The sequence below is a fragment of the Phodopus roborovskii genome, unplaced genomic scaffold, assembly GCF_943737965.1.
Source record: "Phodopus roborovskii unplaced genomic scaffold, PHOROB, whole genome shotgun sequence".
Taxonomy (NCBI): Eukaryota; Metazoa; Chordata; class Mammalia; order Rodentia; family Cricetidae; genus Phodopus; species Phodopus roborovskii.
In genome coordinates, this window is record NW_026126627.1 from 885,616 (window position 1) to 908,603 (window position 22,988).

General features: G+C 45.0%; 1 protein-coding gene across 4 annotated transcripts in view; it reads left to right on the forward strand.

Moving 5' to 3' along the window:
* Positions 1 to 22,988, forward strand: part of Flnb (filamin B) — a 138,975-nt gene that overhangs the window by 80,079 nt on the left and 35,908 nt on the right. For all 4 annotated transcript variants that reach the window (XM_051206683.1, XM_051206680.1, XM_051206681.1 and 1 more), the window contains exons 17-29: positions 449 to 539; positions 755 to 924; positions 5,861 to 5,978; positions 8,601 to 8,863; positions 9,713 to 10,310; positions 11,094 to 11,267; positions 12,562 to 12,724; positions 13,474 to 13,634; positions 17,099 to 17,266; positions 19,149 to 19,272; positions 19,570 to 19,726; positions 20,609 to 20,798; positions 22,464 to 22,711. In XM_051206683.1, coding sequence (XP_051062640.1) covers positions 449 to 539; positions 755 to 924; positions 5,861 to 5,978; positions 8,601 to 8,863; positions 9,713 to 10,310; positions 11,094 to 11,267; positions 12,562 to 12,724; positions 13,474 to 13,634; positions 17,099 to 17,266; positions 19,149 to 19,272; positions 19,570 to 19,726; positions 20,609 to 20,798; positions 22,464 to 22,711 — 2,625 coding nt within the window. The remainder of the gene's footprint in view (positions 1 to 448; positions 540 to 754; positions 925 to 5,860; positions 5,979 to 8,600; positions 8,864 to 9,712; positions 10,311 to 11,093; positions 11,268 to 12,561; positions 12,725 to 13,473; positions 13,635 to 17,098; positions 17,267 to 19,148; positions 19,273 to 19,569; positions 19,727 to 20,608; positions 20,799 to 22,463; positions 22,712 to 22,988) is intronic.

A 22,988-nucleotide genomic window follows, 5' to 3' on the forward strand; every position in this document is an offset into this window, starting at 1 on the left:
ATCTCGTTAATGATCTTAAGTTGACCTAATTAATTTATTCTACTTTTATTCTGACAGCCTGTAAAAATTCTTTTTGAAGAATTATAGTCACTCTATTTCTGATTACTTCCCTGAAGCCCTCACACCTCAGCCCACAGCCATCCCCAGAGGACATTCTCTACCTCCTAACCCTGTATATTGTTGGCTTTTACTTTATTATGACTAGTATTTTTTTTTTTTTTTTTTTTTTTTTTTTTTATTCTTAGCCCCAAACATCTGGTGTTACAGACACAGGGTGTTTGTACTGTCAGGGTTCCAGATGTGCACCCGGAGTGCAGACTTCACCTACAATAATAGCAGTTTCTCACCATTTGCTAAAGTGGGCATTAGGGCAACCTTTGTCCATTGTGTTTGGGCAGAAGGTTAAGCTCTGAGGGGCCTTCCTTCTCAGACTTGTCTTTGCTTTCAGGAAATCCCTGCCAGCCCTTTCAGAGTCAAAGTTGACCCTTCCCACGATGCCAGCAAAGTGAAGGCAGAAGGCCCAGGGTTGAGTAAAGCAGGTAAGTCTGTGATGGGTAAGGCTGCCTTGATCTTTCTGCAGCCACTGCACTGTCTAGACCTACAGGGACGTGTGTCCACTGAAAGGCTCTGATGTGGCAGGAACAGTGTGTCAGCGGCTGGTCCTGTGGAGTGGTGCTGTGGAACCTGTCAGACTGGTTCTAAAAGCGAAACTTCTCTAGACAACCCTGTCTCCCCATTTTGTGTGTCCTTCCAGGTGTGGAAAATGGGAAGCCAACCCACTTCACCGTTTACACCAAGGGGGCTGGAAAGGCCCCACTCAATGTGCAGTTCAGCAGCCTCCTTCCTGGTGATGCAGTGAAGGACTTGGATATCATCGATAACTACGACTACTCGCACACTGTCAAATATACCCCAACCCAGCAGGTAGGGGCCCTTCCTGAACCTTGATTTTCTGGCCAGGCATTTCCTTGCTGTGTGTGCTGTGTGTGTGTGTGTGTGTGTGTGTGTGTGTGTGTGTGTGTGTGTGTGCGCGCGCGCACAGCATGGGAACGGAACCATCAGTACATGTGGAGATGCCGCACAGTGTGTGCTCTCACCGTCTCTGGGAGCCCTGAGGAAAGAAAGCCTCAGGGTGCCATGGGCTTCCCAGAGAAGTGGGAAGGCAGCCCCGCCTCACTTTGGGGTTTTGTCAGAGAAGCACTGAGTTCTTATATATAGAACCTACCGCATGTACCTTCCTACACACTCAACTTCACCCCCACCCTATTCCACTGACTCCCAGCCTTATTAATTATAGAAAAAGCTCCCTCGCCTGCAGTTTCTTTTTCGGGCTGTTTCACATAGTTTACCTTTTTAATGAGGTGTTTTAGAGGGATCTTTTCTCAATGAGCCCATTCAGCTTTTAATCCCTAAGTCCCAAAGCCCGCTGTTTAGGGCAGCAAATTGCTCCCTGTTATAAAATGCAGGAATTCTGAGGACTCTTGCTGTCTAGGCAGATTTGTTATTTTATGCAATAAGGGTCTAAAAACCACCTTTCCATACAAGTGTATGTCTGTTTAATTTTTAAATTCATTCTTTTCATAGCAAAATTGCATGCTACACTTGAGAAGCATACATTGCATTCGTGGTGTCGTGCAGGTGTCCTCTCCCTCCATCTATCTTCCCCATGCTCCTTATCTTGCAAAACTGCAATTCTGAGCCCATTACTTTTGTTTAGAATTGTGGCTTGCTTCATGTTCACACCTCCAGAGTCTGGATGGCAAATATCCTGGCAGGAAAGTCTGGATTTTAATACTTATGCTCAGTGTTATAAACAGCCATGCTAAGCTTCTGAGCTCTCTTCATTCTGGGAGGGAGGGAGCTGCCTTTGTGAACAAGCCATTTGCAGGACACGGGTTGTATAGTCCTCAGAAACACTGCTCAAGCCTTCCTCTGCCTGGACACTCAGCATGAGACTGGCGAGAGTCTGGTGGGGAAGAGCTGGGGTACAGTAGGAACTGGGTGTTTGTGACTAGCCTCCTTGCTTTGGGTTACACATCCTTAGAGATAACATCTTTTCTTTGGAACTTCCCTGACAGTGGGCGGAATTCACTGGGATAAGATTTGAGTACCACATTATAGAAACATGGCCTCTTACCTCCAGATTTTCTTCTTCCCATACTTTTAAGAAGTCCCACTGGAAGATTCCTTATTTATTGTTAATAGTAAAATGAATATATTTTTCCCTTACTGGAACACTTGGTGATTACTAGGAGGTTCTTTATTGCAGATAACAAGGATGAAAATCAAGGTTTGACTTAAACCCATTAAAAGCAAAGTACAATCCCTTGCCCTGTGTGTCCCCAGCTGCCAGTCAAGGTGCATGTCAAGAGCCCACACCTACCTAGTTCTGTCAAATCTGAAGTGACGCTGAAGTAGGAAGCACTTTACTTCAGAGTGCCACTGAGGTCAAGTTCATCTAGTTCTGTAGTAGCAGTAGCTTTGAGAGCTGTTAGCATGCTAAGAGACCTCTCGGGGCTGTGATGTGTCCACGGAACCTGGTGGAATCTTGTATTAATGTTGGCTATTGTAGACATTTTGTGGAGTCCTTCTTGTAGACTGTTCACAGCAAGCCTCATAGTTCCTTCACAGGCAGGCAGGCACGGGAGCGGTAGCTGAGAGGTTACACTCTGATCCACAGGCAGCAGGCATAGAGAGGGAGGGTGAGACTGGCCTGGCATGGACTTTGGAACTTCCAAGCCCACCCCCAGTGACACACCTCCTCTAATGAGGAAAGTCATTCCTCCTAATCTTTCCTAAATAGTCCACCAACTATGGATCAAGCATCCAAATACATGAACCTGTAAAAACTACTCATGCAAAAAACCACCGTACCAAAGTTGGATAGCATGTCCTGCATGTATCTTCTCATCCCCAGGCCCAAGGACAAGGCCTGGAGCTTTAAGTGTTCCCTCCAGAGAGCTGTCCCCTGCGTGGAGAAAGGGCCATGCTGTGGAAGCTAATGCCCACAGGCATGCCTACATATGATGAATTTTTGGAACTGCTATTGATGTAGTAGGCAAAGGTACATCCAGAACTAGATTTTGTACTTCCTCCTCGGAATGTAGACCATACTTCTGAAGAGCTAAAATCCGTGTGCCTGAGGAATCCAGGCCTTGACTGCTGGCTTCTGTTCCCTGTTAGTCTCTGAATGACAGTTTGCAGGTGCTTGCCTGCAGTGGACAGATGGTCTGAGTGGTTGGATAGGTCTGTTATGGTATAGTGAGTGGTCAGAGCGGTGTTTGCCTTCAAGGAGTGAGCATGCTAGGTGGGGCTTAAGGAGTCTCCCAGAGGTTAGAAAAAGGCTGTTTTCACAGAGAGCCCCAGCCTTGCCCAAGGACAACAATGCTTGTCTGAAGTCTCATAGCTTCTAGTGGCTTAGGCTTCTCAACCCAGACCTCCTGCTGTGCCGTGTCATAAGACGCTAGGTGTAAGCAGTAGCTGGAGCCTTAGAAGCCTCTTCTGCTCCATCTTATAAGCTGTCACATCAGTGTCTTACTACTATGGGATTTTTTTTTTTTTTTTTTTTGGTTTGCTTTGTCAGGGTTTTTTGTTTTTTTGTTTGTTTGTTTGTTTTTGCAGAATAAAAGTCAGGTCTAAGAAGCACGTAGGGAGAAACAGAAAACTATTTTGCAGGCAGCTACATCTTGGTGCAAACACAGATGGTCTCTGCCTTAGACAGTCCTGTGGGGGAAAGTACAGTTTGTTCTTAGCTTGGCCTCAGAAGAAACTGAAAATGCTTAGGAATTGGAAATGTAAGTCTCCAAAGCTCCCCACACCCACTCCCACCCCTTAAGGTTGTTTAAGGCAGAGTTCATTTCCTATCTGAGTTTTGTGTTGCTTTTATGATTGGAAATGAGGCATACTTTCTTTTCTGAGCTGGGCTGGCTTAACCAGAAGGGGACTTTTCTTTTGCTCTAGCACTTCAGGGAAGTGTCCAGAAAACATATTGGGGAGTCAAGAGCTCTATTATTAAGATGCCTAGTTAATCTTGAGCCGCCAAAGAGTTCAAGGCTAGTGGGAAATGGAGGTTCAGGAGAACGGACAGTGTTGGGAATGTTGCAGTGGCTGCAATAACAAATCAGTGTTTGTTTAAGCACTGGAGACCTTTTTCTCCCTTGGCTGGCTCCCAGCTCTGTTGAATTTGACCTATGCACATTTTAGCATGAAATGTTAGACCCTTAAGGTAGGCCAGTTGATTTTGCACCATCTTAAAACTCCTGGAAGATCAGTTATTCCCCTTCATTGATGCAGCCTTCCCTCCTCCCCTTGGCTATCTTTCCCTTCGTTAGTTGCAAAAGGAATGTGAGGAAATGTACATCAAGCCAAAAGCTACACCCTTTTAACACTTGATTGGTGACAGCTTTTAGTAGGGCCTGTGTGCCAGAGAGCCTGCCTGATTGTCTGGGGACTCCTTTCACTCTCCTACATATTTGGTTATTCCTGGACGTAGAGGCAAGGATGACATGAATCTACTGGGATTGCAATGGACTTTCATGGAGCTTTGAAGGGGGCGGATGCAGCTCAAATGTGGAGAGAGGAAGCCAGCAGTGAGTGGCTCAGGACCTGTGGACAAAGAACAAAAGCTGCATGGTTGTGCAATGTGTGCCTCTGCAGCCACCAGGGTTTCCAGCAGTGCAACCTGCCCATCTCCTAGTACAGTGTACCTCCACACAGCTTTTCTTTCTTTCAGTACAGTTAGTAGTTAGTGGCTATGTACTGATATAAGTGGCCTGGTGTCCCAAACCTGATTGCCCAGGTATTGAAGGAACTGGTTCTGTTGGTTTAGGGCCTCCAGGCCCAGTGGCAGTACATGGCTGGGGTTGTCATGATGCCAGGTGCTGTGGCAATGCAAAGACGTAAAAGTTTGCATGCCATGCTGTGAATCCAGCATGTAGTTTTCCAAGTGTGTGATGGGGCATGTTCCGTTACCTGAACAAGGAGGGTATTCTTGAAAAGTAGAAGGTGGCAATAAGAAATACTCCTTAGGACTGTTTTGTGATTATTTTTTTCATTTCATTTCTTTCTGCCTTCCTTCCTTCCTTCTTTCCTTCCTTTCTTCCTTTCTTCCTTTCTTCCTTTCTTCCTTTCTTCCTTCCTTCCTTCCTTCCCTCCCTCCCTCCCTCCCTCCCTCCCTCCCTCCCTCCCTCCCTCCCTCCCTCCCTCCCTCCCTCCCTCCTTCCTTTCTTTCTTTCTTTCTTTCTTTCTTTCTTTCTGGTATTTTGGGATAGGGTTTCTCTGTGTAACAGTCCTGGCTGTCCCGGAACTCATTTTGTAGACAAGGTTTGCCTCAAACTCACAGAGATCCACCTGCCTCTTCCTTCAAGTGCTGGAATTAAAGGTGTACATCACCACTACTTGGCTCTGTTTTGTGAATTTGAATTGAGGAAATACATGAAAGTTCATAGTGCAGGCCTGGCATTAATCCCTAGCTTATTGTCCCTGTTACTAACTACTTTTGTTGTTGTTGTTGTTGCCATGTGTTCCAAAAGCTTAGAAAAGTGTTTAAGATGTTTTCTGAAACCACTAAGAGTCAAACTGTGGCTATAGCTCGGTTGGTAGAATGCTTGCCTGGCATACATGAAGCCATGGGTTTGAAACCCAGCATTGCAGTAACTAGGTGCCATAGCACACACCTATAATCCTGAAGGATCAAAAGTTAGAAGCTCCTCTGCTGCAGAGCAAGTTCAGTCAGAGCCAGCCTAGAATATATGATTAATGAATTCAACCCCATTTTGGCCCTGGGAGGAATAAAGGTTCTGGAGGGCAGTTTAGTGCATTTCTACCCAGAGGTATACTCCTTTTCTCTCTCTCATTGCAGGGCAACATGCAGGTTTTAGTGACTTATGGTGGTGATCCCATCCCTAAAAGTCCTTTTACTGTGGGTGTTGCTGCTCCACTGGATCTTAGCAAGATAAAAATCAATGGACTAGAAAACAGTAAGTATCTAATAAGATCACTGATGACCAGCAATGGTGACTATTACTACACTTCCTTTAAAATAAAGAATTTTCAGAGAAACTAATTCTATCTTACAGAGATGCTGCAATAGACAGACTTAGGTTTGAATGAAAACTGTGCTGTGAACCATTCTGTGACATGTGTGTCACTTATGCTTACCAGACTTTTTCATGCACACAGCAGGAACACTTAGACTCATGAAGTATTGTAAAAATTAAATGAGGTACTAATGCAGAAAGTGTAGTAAGCTCTCTGTAACTGCTGATGTTACCATGGGAAGTTTTCATTAAAAGAGAAGCTAATGAATGTTGCTTTTGGATGAGACTCAAATTGGGCCAAGCATCTTGGACATCTGAATTACATTAAGATCAATGGTCATACATAAAATTCAACTTCTTGGCACTTAGAAACCATAACCTTCCCCTTCTGCCCTTACCCTTCAGCTTGTACCCATTGTTGTAAATGCATTGTAACATCATTATTTATGTTCAAATTAAGTTGATTTTTTTTTTGTTTTTGTGATACTAAAGCTGTAGCACCCAGGCAGGTCTGTCATTGAGCTGTATTCCCAGCCTGTTAATGTATTTGTTCTTGTTTTTTTAATTATGAAAAACTTAAAACATAAAGAGAATAGTATAGTATGAGTACCAACATGTATATTTTGCTCACTTAGCTTCTACACCCGCTCTTAAAATAATTCTAATCCAAGGGATATATAAGCCAATTTTTTTCACCAGGAAGGTCTTAACATGCTTAAGTGTCCAATCTTTTGCCGTTGCAAAACTGTTATCGTCTCCAAAGTTCACTTTCAAGAACCATAGAGTTGAGGAGGTTTGTCATTCTTGTTGTTGTTTTTAATCTCTTAATGTTTTAAGTGAGGTAATGATTTTCTTTTGGGCTGAATTGGTGTCTGTACTAGGCAGAATAAGGCTGCGTCTAACCTGTGAGTTGAAGGTTGGATGTACCTTATCCTGCTTGCTACCATTAACCAAAGTTCAGAGTCAACTGATGCATTTTGAAATGTCGTTGGATTTTAAATAAGGTCTTGTATCTTATTTCACACCCTCCTGCATCTACACATATAGATGTATCTAGAGAAAACACTTGGCCATATTTATTATGCATTGAAGTTATCCTGCCCTGTCTATAGTTTTTGGCCAGTGATATATTTTGGAAATCATAAAGCAATTAACTGCTTGGAGAGCCCCAAACCAGATGCCCCTCAGTACTGTGTGCTCTCCTGATTTCAGGGCTATCAAGTCAGTGGGGCAAGTCTGCATACCTAGAGTTTGTACCCCAGGTTATCCCCCTCTGAAAGTTCCCTAGGGTCTCAGCTGGCCTTCAGTGAGAACCTTCATCTGTTATGTTCTGCATGCACTTGTATGTGAGGCTAGCTCCTGTTCTGGAAGCTAAGTGAGGTCTGTGCTGGCTTTTATGGCTGGGAACAAAAGGCTGTGAGCATGTGACAGCCATCACCCAGACATTTCATGTGTCCCCTTGGTTCTTCTTTCCCTAGCACAGCAAGTTTTGACTGCAGAACAGGAAAAACATGGTGCCCATTAGGGAAAGTCTCTGCCTGGTTGGGTTACAGCCCGTGGGCAACTCTGTTGGCCTTGGCAGGCTCCTCCCTGTCCCAAGTTGAGATTTTCCTGGTTGTGGCAGGGTCCTGTTACTAATGCTTTTGTTTTGGCTGAAACCCTTTCCTTGTTTCTGTCAAAATAGCACCTGGGGTCCTGCAGCCTTGCCATGCAAAGATTGTTTTCAGATTTATTTTTATTATTTTAAAATTTATTATGTGTGTGGGGTGTTTATATGTGCATGGGTGCAGGTGCCTGTGGAGTATGGAAGAGGTTGTCCATCTCCTGGAGCTGTAATTACAGGCAGTTGTGGATTGCCTTATGAGGGTGCTAGGAACTAAACTCCAGCTTCTGCAAGAGCAGTCTATGCTCCTGACCACTGAGTCATCTTTCTTCCCTTACCCTTTTTAATATGCAAGATCTTGCTATGTTAAAAGGCATCAAAGTCAATTCTCGGAATTTTTACCAGCTATGTGACTTCTGCCTTATTGTGGGTGGGGATGGTAATAGGTTGAATTCTCTGTCAGGAGTTAGTATAATAAAACACTGACTTATTGTGTGTTTCCATGCAAGATTATTAACATGAGGAAGTGAAGAAGTAGACAGTCCTGGATTATAGTAACTATAATCTATCACAGAAGGTCGTAGGGTTAGATGAATTTGTTTGTATCTTAGCTTTGTGATCTGCTAGATATGTTGCCATGGATGAGTTACTTAATCTCTCAGAGCCCCAGTTTCCCCATCTGTAAAGGCCACTCATTCTTAATGAACAGCCCATAGTTGTATGTAATTTGAAATTGTGTTTAGTAAACGGCTGTAATTATCAGTGTCAATGACTCATTGTATTGTGTTTATGCCAGTTGTTGAGGTTTAAATGTTACTGTATTAGTCTTGCTTTTTATCCTTGCATCAGCCATTATTTACTGTAGCAACTCCGTGTCCAGTGGGCCATCTTTACCTCGCTGTCTTGTTTCCTGCTGACAAGGGACAGCTCCTCACTTTAGCTTGTCTCCTTTTCCACAGGAGTTGAGGTTGGGAAGGATCAGGAATTTGCCATTGACACCAAGGGGGCAGGAGGCCAGGGGAAGCTGGATGTGACAATCCTGAGCCCTTCTCGGAAGGTTGTGCCATGCCTGGTCGCACCAGTAGCTGGCAGGGAGAGCAGCACAGCCAAATTCATCCCTCGGGAGGAGGGTCTGTTTGCTGTAGACATCACCTATGATGGACACCCAGTGCCTGGGAGCCCCTTTACTGTGGAGGCCTCGCTACCACCAGATCCCACCAAGGTCAGTTCGGGGTTGCCCTGGTGTTGCCAAATGTGATTTCGAGTCCTCCCTGCAAAAGATGCAGGAAAGTCTGGTGAATGTGAGCTCTCAATGGCTGACAGATGTTCTGCAGTTCAGTGTGCCTGACTCCCCCAAAAATGTGAACCACCCCCCTGCTCATGTTTGCAAAGCTTTGATGAGAGAATCCTTTATTATTGGTTAGCATAGTAATGGTACTAGCTCATAGGGATATGCAAGAATGTGGAGGCCGAAGCCCAGTGTCCATTACACAGACCAAGTTCGTCCTGCAGAAGCTATCCTAGCAGTCATAAATATATCTTATCCTTATTCCCAGTCTCCTCCTTTCAGATGATGTGTGGCCTGAGTGGCATGGATTCTGTAAAGGTATCTCTTCTAATACACAGTTTTATTATGTAACATTTATTGATGAATCTATAACAGCCCAAACTGCTGTGAGTTACCTACCTTCTTCAAGCCAACTCGTGTGTGTGTGTGTGTGTGTGTGTGTGTGTGTGAGTGTGTGAGAGAGAGAGAGAGAGAGTGAGATGTGTGTGTGCACGCATGTGTGCGTTGGGACGTTAGGGAGGATGAAACATTAGGGCAGGCCTACCACCTCACCACCTGGCCCTGTGCTAAGGGCTATTTCTCTCTCACCTGTCCTTTTGAGCAGTTGGATTGCATTCTTGGACCCTGACTGATGCGTGTATTAATGTGTGCGTGCGCATGACCACCAGCCCTAGAGATATGGGATATTTAATGTGTGATTTGTGGTCACAAGTGGTGGAAGCATGACTGAGTGATGATGATAGCAGATATCGATAGATGTGACTTTATTCTTTGTTCCAATAGGTGAAGGCCCATGGTCCTGGCCTTCAAGGAGGTCTCGTAGGCAAGCCTGCTGAGTTCACCATTGACACCAAAGGAGCTGGAACGGGAGGGTTAGGTCTAACTGTGGAAGGTCCATGTGAGGCTAAAATCGAATGCTCTGACAATGGTGATGGGACCTGCTCAGTCTCTTACCTTCCCACAAAACCTGGAGAATATTTTGTCAACATTCTCTTTGAAGAAGTTCACATTCCTGGGTCTCCCTTCAAAGCCGACATTGAAATGCCATTTGACCCCTCTAAGGTTGTGGCATCAGGCCCGGGCCTTGAACATGGGAAAGCAGGTGAAGCTGGACTCCTTAGTGTGGATTGTTCAGAAGCAGGGCCCGGGACTCTGGGCCTTGAAGCTGTCTCAGACTCAGGGGCAAAAGCTGAAGTTTCTATCCAGAACAACAAAGATGGTACCTACGCAGTGACCTACGTGCCCCTGACAGCTGGCATGTACACACTGACCATGACGTATGGCGGTGAGCTCGTGCCACACTTTCCCACCCTGGTCAAGGTGGAGCCCGCCGTAGACACTAGTGGGATCAAAGCCTTTGGACCAGGAATAGAAGGGAAAGGTGAGTCCAAAACAAACTCAGCTACCTCCCCGGGGTCAGGCTCTCACCTATAACCCTTGCCTCATGTGGCTGACTGGTAGGAAGCAAGGGGCCAGTACAGGAAAATGGGAATCACATTGTTTCCAGAGGTTGCACTCCACCGGGCCCCTAGTTTTTGTTTCTCCTTGGTGGTGGGGGCGAGCATTCTCAGCTGATCTCCAGTTTTTGTTTGGAAAAGCCAGACATCTTTGATAATATTTTTTGTCATGTCATTGGGACTTAGTTGGAATTAAATAATGTAAAATGTGTTAATATTACATGGAGAGCAGAGCTAGTCTGTCCTTGCCCTCATCCTGGGTCTCTCTACCTTTGTTTTTGTTTTGAGACAAGATCTCATTATGTAGCCTCAGCTGGTCTTGAACTCACAGCTCCCTTGTTTCATGTTCTTGAGTGGACCACTGCACTTGGCCTAATCCTCATCTTTGTGTGAGCAGTTTGCTGTCACTTGGCCAAGTCTACCTTGACTTTTACAATCATCAAAACCACTCTTAGGGCACCAAAATTATACTTAATGTATTCCAAGGTGTAAAGAGTCTTTATTGGGGGGGGGTGCTTAGGTCCAAGGTGATACTTTTCTTTTGCTTTTGTTTTTCAAGGTAGGGTTTCTCTGTGTAACTCCTGCTGTCTTGGAACTTGCTCTGTAGACCAGGCTGGCCTCAGACTCAGATCTGCCTCCCTCTGCTTCATGTGTGCCATGTGCCACCACTGCCCAGCAACATTCTTATCTATGTGGTTGTTCAACAGATGTGTTTCGGGAGGCCACAACAGAGTTCACGGTTGACTCAAGGTCCCTGACCCAGGTTGGAGGTGACCACGTCAAAGCTCACATTGCTAACCCCTCAGGGGCCTCCACTGAGTGCTTTGTCAAGGACAATGCTGACGGGACCTACCAGGTAGAATATACACCGTTTGAGAAAGGTAAGCCCTCTCCTCTCTGGCTGAGACTCTTATTCATTCGGAGCTGTGTTGGCCATTTGTTTGGCCAAGTCTTCTTGTACTCATGTACTTGAACCGTTTTATACAGCCTGTCTCAACAGAGAACCATGCACTTTAATCAGAAATGTAAAAGATCCCTTTCCCCAGCCAGGCCACTGGCTAGTCAATGCCTGCTTTACTGGTTGTTAAAAAGAAAACGGCCCCCAACGAGAGTGGCAGTAATAGGAGGTGTGGCCCTGTTGGAGTAGGTGTGGCCTTGTTGGAGGAAGTGTGTGTCACTGTGGAGGTGAGCTTTGAGGTCTCATATATGCTCAAGCCATACCCAGTGTCTCAAACTACTTCCTAGTGCCTGTGAGTCATAGATCTCTCAGCGCCTTCTCTAACACCATGTGTGCCTGCCAGTGCTTTACTTCCCACCATGATGATAATGGACTAAAGCTACCACAATTAAATGTTTTCCTTTACAAGAGTTGCCATGGTCATGACGTCTCTTCCCAGCTGTAGAAACATAACTAAGATACTGGACTTATGTTATATGTTGCTAAATCCCAGTGTCACCTGAGCAGATTGTGGAGTCATGCCATGTATGATTTGTGTACATTTTTTGTAGTTTTTCATTTTTGAATAATAGTGGTGATTATTAAATTTTTCAGAAACCAGGAAATCATAAAAAGAAAAGGAAAGCACTACTTATCCCTTTTCTTGCATATATGATCCCATAAATATTCTCTACAGATATCTTCCAGTATGTGTGGCTACCTGGCTTTTGTATTGTCTAAGCTTCCTGTGGTCTTTTAATGTCTAGATAGTGTTTTCCCAAATCAGCATAGTCTGTCTAGGGTGACTGCCTTAAATACAAATTTAGTGCTCTTTGCTTTGGGGCAGGGTATGTGATACGTGAACAAAAAGCATAGACAGTTTTATCTTTCAAAAAATAAGATTATACTGACGTTATATTTTCTTTTTTTAAAACTGTGTAGACGTGCGTGCGTGTGTGCATGTGTCTATGGGAGGGCAGAAGAGAGCAATAGAGTCCCTGGAGTTGAAGTTTATAGCTGATTGTGAGCCAACTAATGTAGGAGCTGAGAACTTAACTCAGATCCATGAAAGGAGCAATGTGTGCTCTTAACCACCAAGCCATCGGTCTCCAGCCCTACATTGCTATGTTCTTAATCTACTCTTTTCAAGTAGCAGTTAGTGTGCTGTCTGTCAAGTACTAGATAACAGTCTGAAGTAGTGACACTATATACACGTGTTATTTGTTGTATTTGGGCAGGTTTCCATGTGGTGGAGGTGACATACGATGATGTGCCAATCCCAAAAAGTCCCTTCAAAGTGGCTGTAACTGAAGGCTGCCAGCCATCCCGGGTCCATGCCCAAGGTCCTGGATTGAAAGAAGCCTTTACCAACAAATCTAATGTCTTCACAGTGGTAACCAGGTAGGCAGTGCTCTGGGATCAGAGTATTGATCCTTAAGTAGTTAACTGAGTATGGAAACAAATCAAAACAACAACAACTAAAGGTTTGGAAGCTTGAGATGAGAGGATTGCTCTGTGTTTGAGCCAGTCTGAGCCACTCTGAGCTACAGAGTGAGATACTGTCTCAGGAGAGAAAAAAGTTGTAGCTATGTCCTACATATGTGGTCTTTCAACGTCTGGTAAGATGTACTTTTAAAGGCATATTAAACATTTTCTTGTGTTGAGATTTATGTTACAGAGAATGACCAAGTATACCTAAAAGTATAACAGAAATGATGATAGTCATTAAGATGCTAAGTATATTAGGACTGAATAGAAGTTCCTTAATTAGTGATGCAGAAATATATAACCAATCCTATATGTAAATGAAACATTTGAGGCATTCCTATTATATTAACTCCAAAGGGATATGATTATAGATCAATGGTAGATCATAGGCTCAGTACCCTAAAGTGCATACCTATGTTGGATTTGTTATTGTACCCTATGCAATAAACAGGAAATACAGTCAAAGGATAAGCATGGAAAGGAGAGGGTCAAGACTGTCTATATATAGCTCGATATGAAATGTTTGAGAAATTCCCTGCCTGAGAGGGATTGCCACATTGGTTGAGTCAAGTTGACTAAATAGGATAGCTTATGAAAGTTTTTAAAAATGAATTCTGCCATGGACTATTCACATTTCACTCCCCTCCACATACTCTTTCCAGAGGGGCAGGAATTGGTGGGCTAGGCATAACTGTCGAGGGGCCATCGGAGTCGAAGATACACTGCAGAGACAACAAGGACGGCAGCTGCAGTGCTGAGTACATTCCTTTTGCTCCAGGGGATTACGATGTTAATATCACATATGGAGGTGTCCATATCCCTGGTAAGCCATCCCTTGGGCAGTGGTTCCAAGAAAAAATGATGTCGGAGGAAAACAGATTTGGTTTTGCTCATATCTCTTTAGTAGAAAGAATTTGGGAATACCTTAAAGAGAGAATCTTCCCAATGACCACAGCACCAAGAATAGGACAACCTCCAGTGAAACCCAGTAGCATCGTAGAAAGCGTTGGCTTGGACCTTCCATTAGAAATAGTGGTTTGGGTGACTTGGTTTCTGAGTTAAGGGAAAGTTCATTCTTCACAAAGTTGAAAAAAAAAATCTCTCTCTCTCTCTTTTTTTTTTTAATTGTGTGTGTGTGTGTGGTAGAAGGAGCTCATCTGTGCCATATGTATGTACCGGCCCATAGAAGCCAGAGGATTTTGGATCCCCCTGGAACTGGAGTTGTGAGCTTCCCAACTCCAGGTGCCAGGAACTGAACCCAGATTCTTTGTAAGAGCAATAAGTGCTCTTAATTACTGAGCCATTTCTTCAGGCCCCAAAACATTGGGGCTTGGCTTTTACTATGTATCTTGATTTTTCTTTGCAGCTGACAAAGGCATACTAATACAAATTCTTATTTATTAATTTGTTTGCTATTTAGTAATATTTCTGTACCTTCAGTGTAAAATAGGGTTTCTCACATCTGCCTGAGCATCCTGTGTAGGAACTGATTATGAAGAGTTGTCATGTCAACATCTCTGGCCTCCACTACTAGATGCATACCTGTGACAAATAACCCTCATTTGTGACAACGAAAAGTGTCTGGAAATTGTTTTTTAACTTTGTAGATAAATATCACCCTGATTAAGAATCAATGTAGTAAGCTGAAAGCATAGAGATGTGATTAAGTATGAAAGCCCTCATTTTGGTTTTATGGAGAGGCATCTCCAGCAAGTCCCAGTTCTGATTGCATAGTAGATTGATTAAAGACCTCATCCCAGGCAGGCGTTGGTGGCACACACCTTTAATCCCAGCACTAGGGAGGCAGAGGGCAACAGATCTCTCTTGAGTTCAAGGCCAGCCTGGTCTACAGAGCTAGTTTCAGGACAAGCTCCAAAGCAAAACAGAGAAACCCTGTCTTGAAAAACAAAAAAACAAAAAACAAAAAAAACCAAAAAAAAAAAAAAAAAAAAAAAAAAAAAAAAAAAAGAAAAAAAAGAAAAAAAAAAAAAGAAAAGATAAAAATGACCCCATCCCATGTGCATATACATGCCGAAGAGTGTTGAAGAATTTGGACTGTGTTGGGATGCAAGTCTGAGAACTCTAGGGCTGTTACTGAGCCAGGATGTGTCTTGTCTCCAAGGGGATGAAACTGCAAGACACTTCCAGGCTCATGTGGATCCCCCTCAATGGAATGTTTTCTGTAAAAATATTGAGGGGCCCATAAACTGCTGGCCTTGGGGGGTTTCTCAGCTGTCTGCTGGCCTATGCTTCCTTGTTCATCTCCTCTTCTCTTGCCCTGTGTGAATGTGCACACATATACACAGTCACTCCCTTTCTCTCTCTCACAGTGATCAGAAGCAAATGATTATAACAAGAAAGGGGCACCAGGGGAGGTGATAGGTCTTTATGCTCCACCTTCCGTCTCCTCCCAGAGCCGAATCAGTTTCCCCTGAACTCCAAAACTCTCCCAGACAGAGGCACTTAGTATAAGACTGCTCATCGTAGTGTCCGGTTACCTAGCCAAGGTAACTCCTGAGACCTGAACTATCCTGCGACCTACCAGCATCTTGTTTGCTTTCCTGGAGATTTGGATGATTAAATATGGGTTTGGTTTTTTTTTTTTTTTTTTTTTTTTTTTTCTAATATAAACCTCTGGTGGATCTTTATTTTTTTGTTTTGAGACAGAACCTCAGACTTGGAATCTTCCTGCCTCCTACATGCTAGGTGGTGATATTATTTTAAGTTGAATACTCCATCTTACCTATAATAAATAACTTACTGGTTTCTTGTAGTGAGCCAGCTGTGGGTCTGTTGGCAGAAGCTGCCTAGACCACTTGATTAATTGGGATTCTTGAAGGATTCTGGTCAGTTGATGATGTTTACTTGGAACAGGGAACAGGATACTGGCAAAGATGATGTATCCGAACATGTCAGACCATTGTGTACTGCTTCGAGGCTGCTCTCAAGCTGAGTCCAGACAGTTTGCAGCAGAGGTTCTGACTTACTGATTGGCCTCAGAGATAGTCTCTTGTTACTTGTTAACACCGGAGTTCCCAAGTATCACTCCCAAATACATCACTCTTACTTCACTAAACCCCAGCATGGAAGGCAGTGCTCATCTTTGCCAAGGGTCTCAGTTCTTCATGTAAGTGTGTTTATAACCCCTCATTCTGCAAAGTGGGAACTTTCTGAGATATACAACAGAGACATTTATTTCCATGGTAGGTGTCTGGCAACTGCCATACCTTTTGAATCATGCAGGACACATGATACTCGGACCTCTTTGGCAACGTACTTGGCATCCAGAGGCTGCTGGGGACACTGGCACTCCTGCTGTGTGGGAGAAGCCCTATTGGCAATCCTGGTTCTGCCCTGGTTTATTTTTAGTGCTTCACTTAAAAATCTTTATTTTGCGGGATTCACCATATTTTACCAGTCTTTACAACAGCCATCATTAAAAAGTGAGAGATCCTCAGGTTTCCCCAGCAGCCATTCATGCAGCATACCACAACTTAACCTTAAGGAAATAAAGGCTTTACCAGAGGAGCGTAGACCAGAGCAGCCATGTATCCTTGGAAGGTGCTGGCTTATGTAGGAGGGAGAGAGGTTGGATGTGGACTGCAAGGCCTACTTGCTCGTTTCTGCTCTTCTGTGTATACACCCACCGACCACTAAGCTTTGGCCTCCATTCTCCTCCTCCTCTATGCCTCTGTCCTGTGCTTCAGGCTCTGTCTCCTCCCAGAGTTGAATATCACTTTCCTCTGAACTCCAGAACTCCCCCAAGCCAGCTACACTTAGCATAAGGTGTTGCTTGCCTTAGCGTCAGGCTGTTCAGTCAAGATAACTCCTGAGAGCCACCAAAACATTCAGTAACCTGGTAGCGGCTTGTTTGCTTTCCTGGGAATTCCCCCCAGGTATAGCTTCCCCTGAATGCTAGCTGCTCCCTCTTGCTGGGAAGCTTTTGCTGCTCACCTGCAGATCAAATTCATTGTCTCCCAACATGGTCTGCCTTGATTACCTCCCAACTGATGCCACATAGGATGTTAGAAGGAAGTGCTCTTGCTGCCCCGCTTTGGCTTCCTGGAAGGTTCGCTGAGGTCCCAGATCCTATGTCTACATGTGGTTACTGCTGCTGCGTGACAGATGTGGGAATAGCTGTGGTCACATAGTTGCACCCAAAGTAAGGCAGGCTGAACTGACTTGAGGCTCATATAGTCGGTGTCCATATAGAACAGCAGTGCCGTTCTGGGTCTAATTGGGTGGTGTTTTGATTCCTTCATGCTCAAAATCCTGTGATTCTTCCAGGCAGCCCCTTCAGAGTTCCTGCAAAAGACGTTGTGGATCCCAGCAAGGTCAAAGTTGCTGGCCCTGGTCTGGGCTCTGGTGTCCGAGCTCACATCCTGCAGTCCTTCACAGTGGACAGCAGTAAGGCTGGCCTAGCTCCCCTAGAAGTGAGGGTCCTAGGCCCAAGAGGTGAGTCTGCACCCTGCCTGCCACCCACATGCACCCATCATGGGTAGAGACAACTGTGACTCAGAGGAGGTGCTTTCCTGTGAGACTGCTCATGAACTTACAGTTATATTCTCTCAAGTAACTTACTGCTCTTCGTTCTAGCAAGCCAGCGGAAAAGTTGGTGTGTTATATATCTCAAGTTCGTTTCTCCTGTTATTAATGTAGTCCTAAGTTTCTTTTTATAATTCAACTTCTTCATTTTGTGTGCTGAAGACAAAACCCTGGGCTTTACCCATCTCACACAAGTGTCCTATCAATGAGCTACATCCAGGCTTTGGTATTCCAAGACCATGATTTAACCAAGTAACCCAGACTGGCTTTAAACTGGCGATCCTCCTACCTCTGCCTCCTGAGTACTGGAACTTCAGGCTTGTACATAACTTCACTTACCAAGTAGCTTGTCAAAGGAAGTGCTGTGTGGGCTTTAATTTGCACTGCCCACCTGGCTGCACTGTTAACCTGTTTAGCATGTATGAGGTGCCCAGGGATGGTCTGGGTGTGGACAGGAGATAGGGTTTGCAGATGATCCATCCCTCTCAGGTGCTCAGTGTCGCTGTGGAATATACCAGAATCTTAGTCAGGGATATAGCTTTGTCATCTTCTCAACCCCCTGGAGAGAGGGTCTCTTAGGGAATGGGTTTTGTTGACAGTTTGCCCACACTGCTGCAAATCTGGAAGTAAGGTTTAGGTGACTAGTGGGCCACCTGGGGACATCCCTGAAATACTGAAACCTGTTGCCATATTTCTTCCAGTATTTAACACATACCCTTCTCTCCATATAAATTAGTATGCCTGATTTCTTAAGTAATCTAGGTTTCCCTCCGCCTCTTCTCCCTGTGGCTTCCAGAAGTAGCAAGCTGAGGCTTTTTGTTTGAAGGGAAACCTCCTGAGTGGAGTTCATCAGGAGGTTCTGCCCTTTGAAGCTCAGGGCAGAAGCTGTCTGGGAGAATGAGGTCATGGGGTGGATTCTCCTTTAGGGAAGCCTCCGAGCTGAGGGGGTGGGAGACTTTATTTACATAGCAGCCTCGAATATGGAGGACAGCTCGAGTGACAGCCCTGTAATTTTAGCTGATGTGGTGAATTCCCAGCTATAGCACAGTCCCTTGAAAGCCATTTCAGACTCTTTAAAGCCATCCCAAAGGTTGCCTTTATAGAGACAGGTTTGAAGTCTGTTCTCCCATTAGCAGCTGCCTCTAGCTGGCCCCACCTCTAACACTAACTTGTCCTTACTTCACCTGCTCTGCTAATGAGCATGCCCTGCTTTGATTAACCTCCCCAGCCACTGACTCCTCCTTGACCTCGTGTTCAGGGCTGGGGGTCTAGGATCTTATCAGTGTAATGCATGCTTTAATTAGGCTTTCATATACGCTAACCGTCACCTGTAGCATTCTGTTGGTGGCCCTCCTGTTCTTTGAGGTTGGCACCCTACCTACTCTGTAACTTTGTATCCTAGCATGTTGATGCCATTGTGTTCTTTGCTGAAAGAAGGTCACAAGTCTTGATCGGACAGCCCATTGCTTACTTTTTGCTGTTGAGGTTTCTACACACTTTGGCACTTTCTCTCGGCTTTAAGATAGAATTACCACACCAAACCTGGCTAACGAGCTTGAAAGAATATGTAGCTATTTCCACCAACAGGCATGGATGGTCTTCTTATTTGTACTGTAGGGCAGTATGCCAGGCTGAGTATCTAGAGGTGTCAATTCTGCTACTGTGACTTAGGGATCCTGTGATTATGTCCTGCTTGCCTTTGTGTTACTCTTCAGTGGAAAGCAACAGCTCTTGGGGATGGCTGTGAAGGGGGGACCAGGTTGTTAGCCAGACCTCTCGTTTCTGTCCTCAGGCCTTGTGGAGCCAGTGAATGTGGTGGATAATGGGGATGGCACACACACAGTGACCTACACCCCATCTCAGGAGGGGCCCTACATTGTCTCCGTTAAATATGCTGATGAAGAGATCCCCCGAAGGTGAGCATCTCCGCCTTCAGGCATGGGTTCAATCCCCCCTCATACCTCTCCATCCTCAGGCTTGGTAACCACTACTCCAGTGCCAGCCTTTCACTCACTTCTCATTAAGCAAATGTTATAGAAACTAGGATGGACTTGTTCCTCATAGCTCTGTATTTCCAATGGCCTTCTGGTCTTTTGGTTAACCCTGCTCTTGCAGAGATACTCCTTTTAGCCACTGCTCTTTGTAAACAAGAGACGGGTAGGGCAGGGCTGACCTGTATCCTTACTGATCAGGGCTTCTGTATGTTTATCCAGTCCCTTCAAGGTCAAGGTCCTTCCCACATATGATGCCAGCAAAGTGACTGCCTCAGGGCCTGGCCTCAGTTCCTATGGAGTGCCTGCCAGCCTTCCTGTGGAGTTTTCGATTGATGCCAGAGATGCTGGTGAAGGCCTGCTTGCTGTCCAGATCACGGTAACTGTGGATGTTTTGCTGTTTATGATGGAGGAGAGTGGAGACAAGTCTTATTAGTAAGACTTAATATCCTGGAAATGGATAAGAACAGAGGCTTAATGACTAATTTCTTCCCTAGTGCGTATGTTTTGGGGCTTTTTTACAATCAGTGTCTCTGCTGTGCCAGGATCTGAGGAGGATGGTGGGTGTGGCCCCAGTCATTCTGTGTCCTTTGTTACTACAGCTCTTCTTTAAATGTTTTTAATTGCCTGTTGGGTTGATTAGGGCTAAAATTCTTCATACCACAGAGCCTCTAACAAAGGATTATCTTTTCTTGGGAACAAAGCCAGAGCCACCTGGCTGTTCTATGACTTTCTGACCTAGAGTGTGGCTCTGTCCCTAATGTCTCCTCATGAACCATGAGCCGAACCATGAGCCTGCCATTGCTCTGGTCATCAGGTTTAGAAGATGACAGAAGCAAGGACAATGGCTCTAGTAGATGGATGATCTGTCTTATGAGAAGACCCTCCTCCTCCGGTCTTGCAGTCACATGGCTGTGTGGTGGCAAAGCTGATAGGTAGCATATGGAAGTTTGTATTCAGTGGTGCACCTAGCCAAGGAGGAATGTCCTGTTAGTAACGGGAAAGGAAGGGAAGGGAAAGGAGGACTAGTAGCTAAGCTTTTACCATAATGTCTCTATGGCTTATGTGATGCTCAAATACTATTTGACAGACATACCATGATCTGTGCTCCTTTCCTTTCCTACCCAAATGCAGCAGAACAAGATCACTAAGCTTCTGTCTGTTCCCACCTGTAGAGGTGTTAATTAAAGAGCATGGTTTGCTCTGATCGATTTCTCCATGTTGGTAGCAGTATCCCAGATAGCATTGCTCTGATTCACAGGACCAAGAGGGAAAGCCTCAAAGAGCCACTGTCCATGACAGTAAAGATGGCACATACGCCGTTACCTATATCCCTGATAAGACTGGACGCTATATGATTGGGGTCACCTATGGTGGAGACAACATTCCACTTTCTCCTTACCGTATCCGGGCCACGCAAACAGGGGATGCCAGCAAGTGCCTGGCCACAGGTGAGTGCAGGGGAGCATCAGGGTTTGGAGTATGTGTCCTGGCCCTCCTTTGAAGGTTGCTTAGGCTCTCTGAGCACCAGACATGCTTACATAGGGTGAAGAGCTTTTGGGGTGACATGACATCACAGGTTATTACAGAAATGAGGTAAACGCAGGCAGGAAAGATGCTGGGCATGATGCTGGGGCAGGGAGCTCCTACACACTTTAGAAGGGGGGCAGTATTTGAGGACTCTCATGGAAACTGCCATAAGAAACAATATATTTTTGCCTCTATAAGCGTTGGGCTCATTTATTCAGTACTCATTCAATAGCATCTTACTTAGATCAGCAATAGGGAGGAAATACATGAAAGGATTTGGGATTTTCCTCTCAGGAATTCATGACTATTTTACCCTCCCTTGCTTCAGCTTCTTAGACATGGCTGTTTGACTCTATGCAGTGGGGGATCTAAGTGTTGAACTCAGGTGGCCAGGCTTACATCAAGGGGCTACGGATTCTTTTACCCACTGAGCTGTCATACTAATCCAATATGGTATTCTCCATTTAAAAAAACAAACAGGGTCTCATGTATCCTGGCTTGCCTCATTCAGACTTGATGTGTAGCAGAGGATGTTGCCAAATGCAATTTCTCCTACTCCTGCCTCCCAAGAGCTGGGATTCTGTGCATACATCAGCACACCTAGTTTTGTGCCTTTCTAAGAGCAACTCCTACAGCTCGGTGCTGCTGCTTTAGCAGATTTTAAAACATGAAGCCTGGGCTGGCGAGATGGCTCAGTGAGTAAGGATGCTTGCCAATAAACCTGATAACCTAAGTTCAGTCCCCAGAACCTAGACATTGAAAGGAAAGGATTGTCTCACAGATTGTCCTGTGATCTTCATGCACAGGCTCACACACATACACACCTGCCCACATGCTTGCACATGGAAACACACACACACACACACACACAATATCAATCAAGTGATCATTGGAGAAAAAAAATGCATGAATCACTGACTCAAGTAAATCATTTACTCATCATAATAAAAGCAAATTCAATGTATGCCTACCCAGGATATGGTCTGCCCTCTGATCTCATCTTGCTCATTTTGGCCCTTTTTGTCTCATCCATGGTAAAAACTGGAAAACACTGGCCAGACAGCCACTCTGTTGTATGCATCGATCCCTAACAACTGGTTCAGAGAGTGTTTAGTGAGAGATAGGGACCTCCTTCTGGCTGTGCAGACCTGTCTGTCCTAGCTCAGGCAGGGATGTTTTCCTTGGTCTGATGGTGCCTATTGGTCTCACGTCTTGTTGCGTCAGGGCATCCACCACCAGCTCCACCCTTGCACTTGCCACTGTGTGAGCAGCTTTCTTAGCACTCCCCATTGCCCTTCTACACTTCACACATTTTGAATAGTGTGTTTTTCTTTCACACTTTATTATACTTTTTTGCAAAGCAGAGTCAGAAAGACAGGCTGACTGGCTGTCTGTTTGGGGAGAGGTTGCAAAGCCAAGGACATGTTTGATCAGATCTTCCTTTGAACATTACCCTTCCCATTGATCTTTGGGGTGCCCGTCTGCCTGGCAGAAGGTGAAAGTTTGATAAACAAGCACATCATAGTATGACCGGTTCTGAGGTCATATGACAGCCAATGATTTGATCTTCTTCTCGCCTTCTGCAGGTCCTGGTATTGCCCCCATTGTGAAAACTGGCGAGGAAGTGGGCTTTGTAGTGGACGCCAAGACTGCTGGGAAGGGGAAAGTGACCTGCACGATTCTGACCCCAGATGGCACTGAGGCTGAGGCTGATGTCATTGAAAATGAAGATGGGACCTATGACATTTTCTACACTGCTGCCAAGCCAGGCACCTATGTGATCTATGTGCGCTTTGGTGGTGTTGATATTCCCAATAGTCCCTTCACAGTCATGGTAAGCAAAGTTCCTTCTCCTGAGCCAGCTGTTACTAGCAGATACTGTAACAGCCATCATTTGTTGAACCCTTACTAGGCCATCTTTCCTCATGGTCTTGACCCTAAATATAATCTCTAGAAATGCCAATTTTGGGGGAACTATCTTCAGTTATGGAGGCATCTGTCATGCCAAGGGAGTTAGCAATGTCCTCGTTTAAGGTAGCTTAGTTTTACAGGGGGGAAAAAAGGGAAGACAGTAAAGACAATGCATGTGCCTCCTCCTGCATCTCCACAGT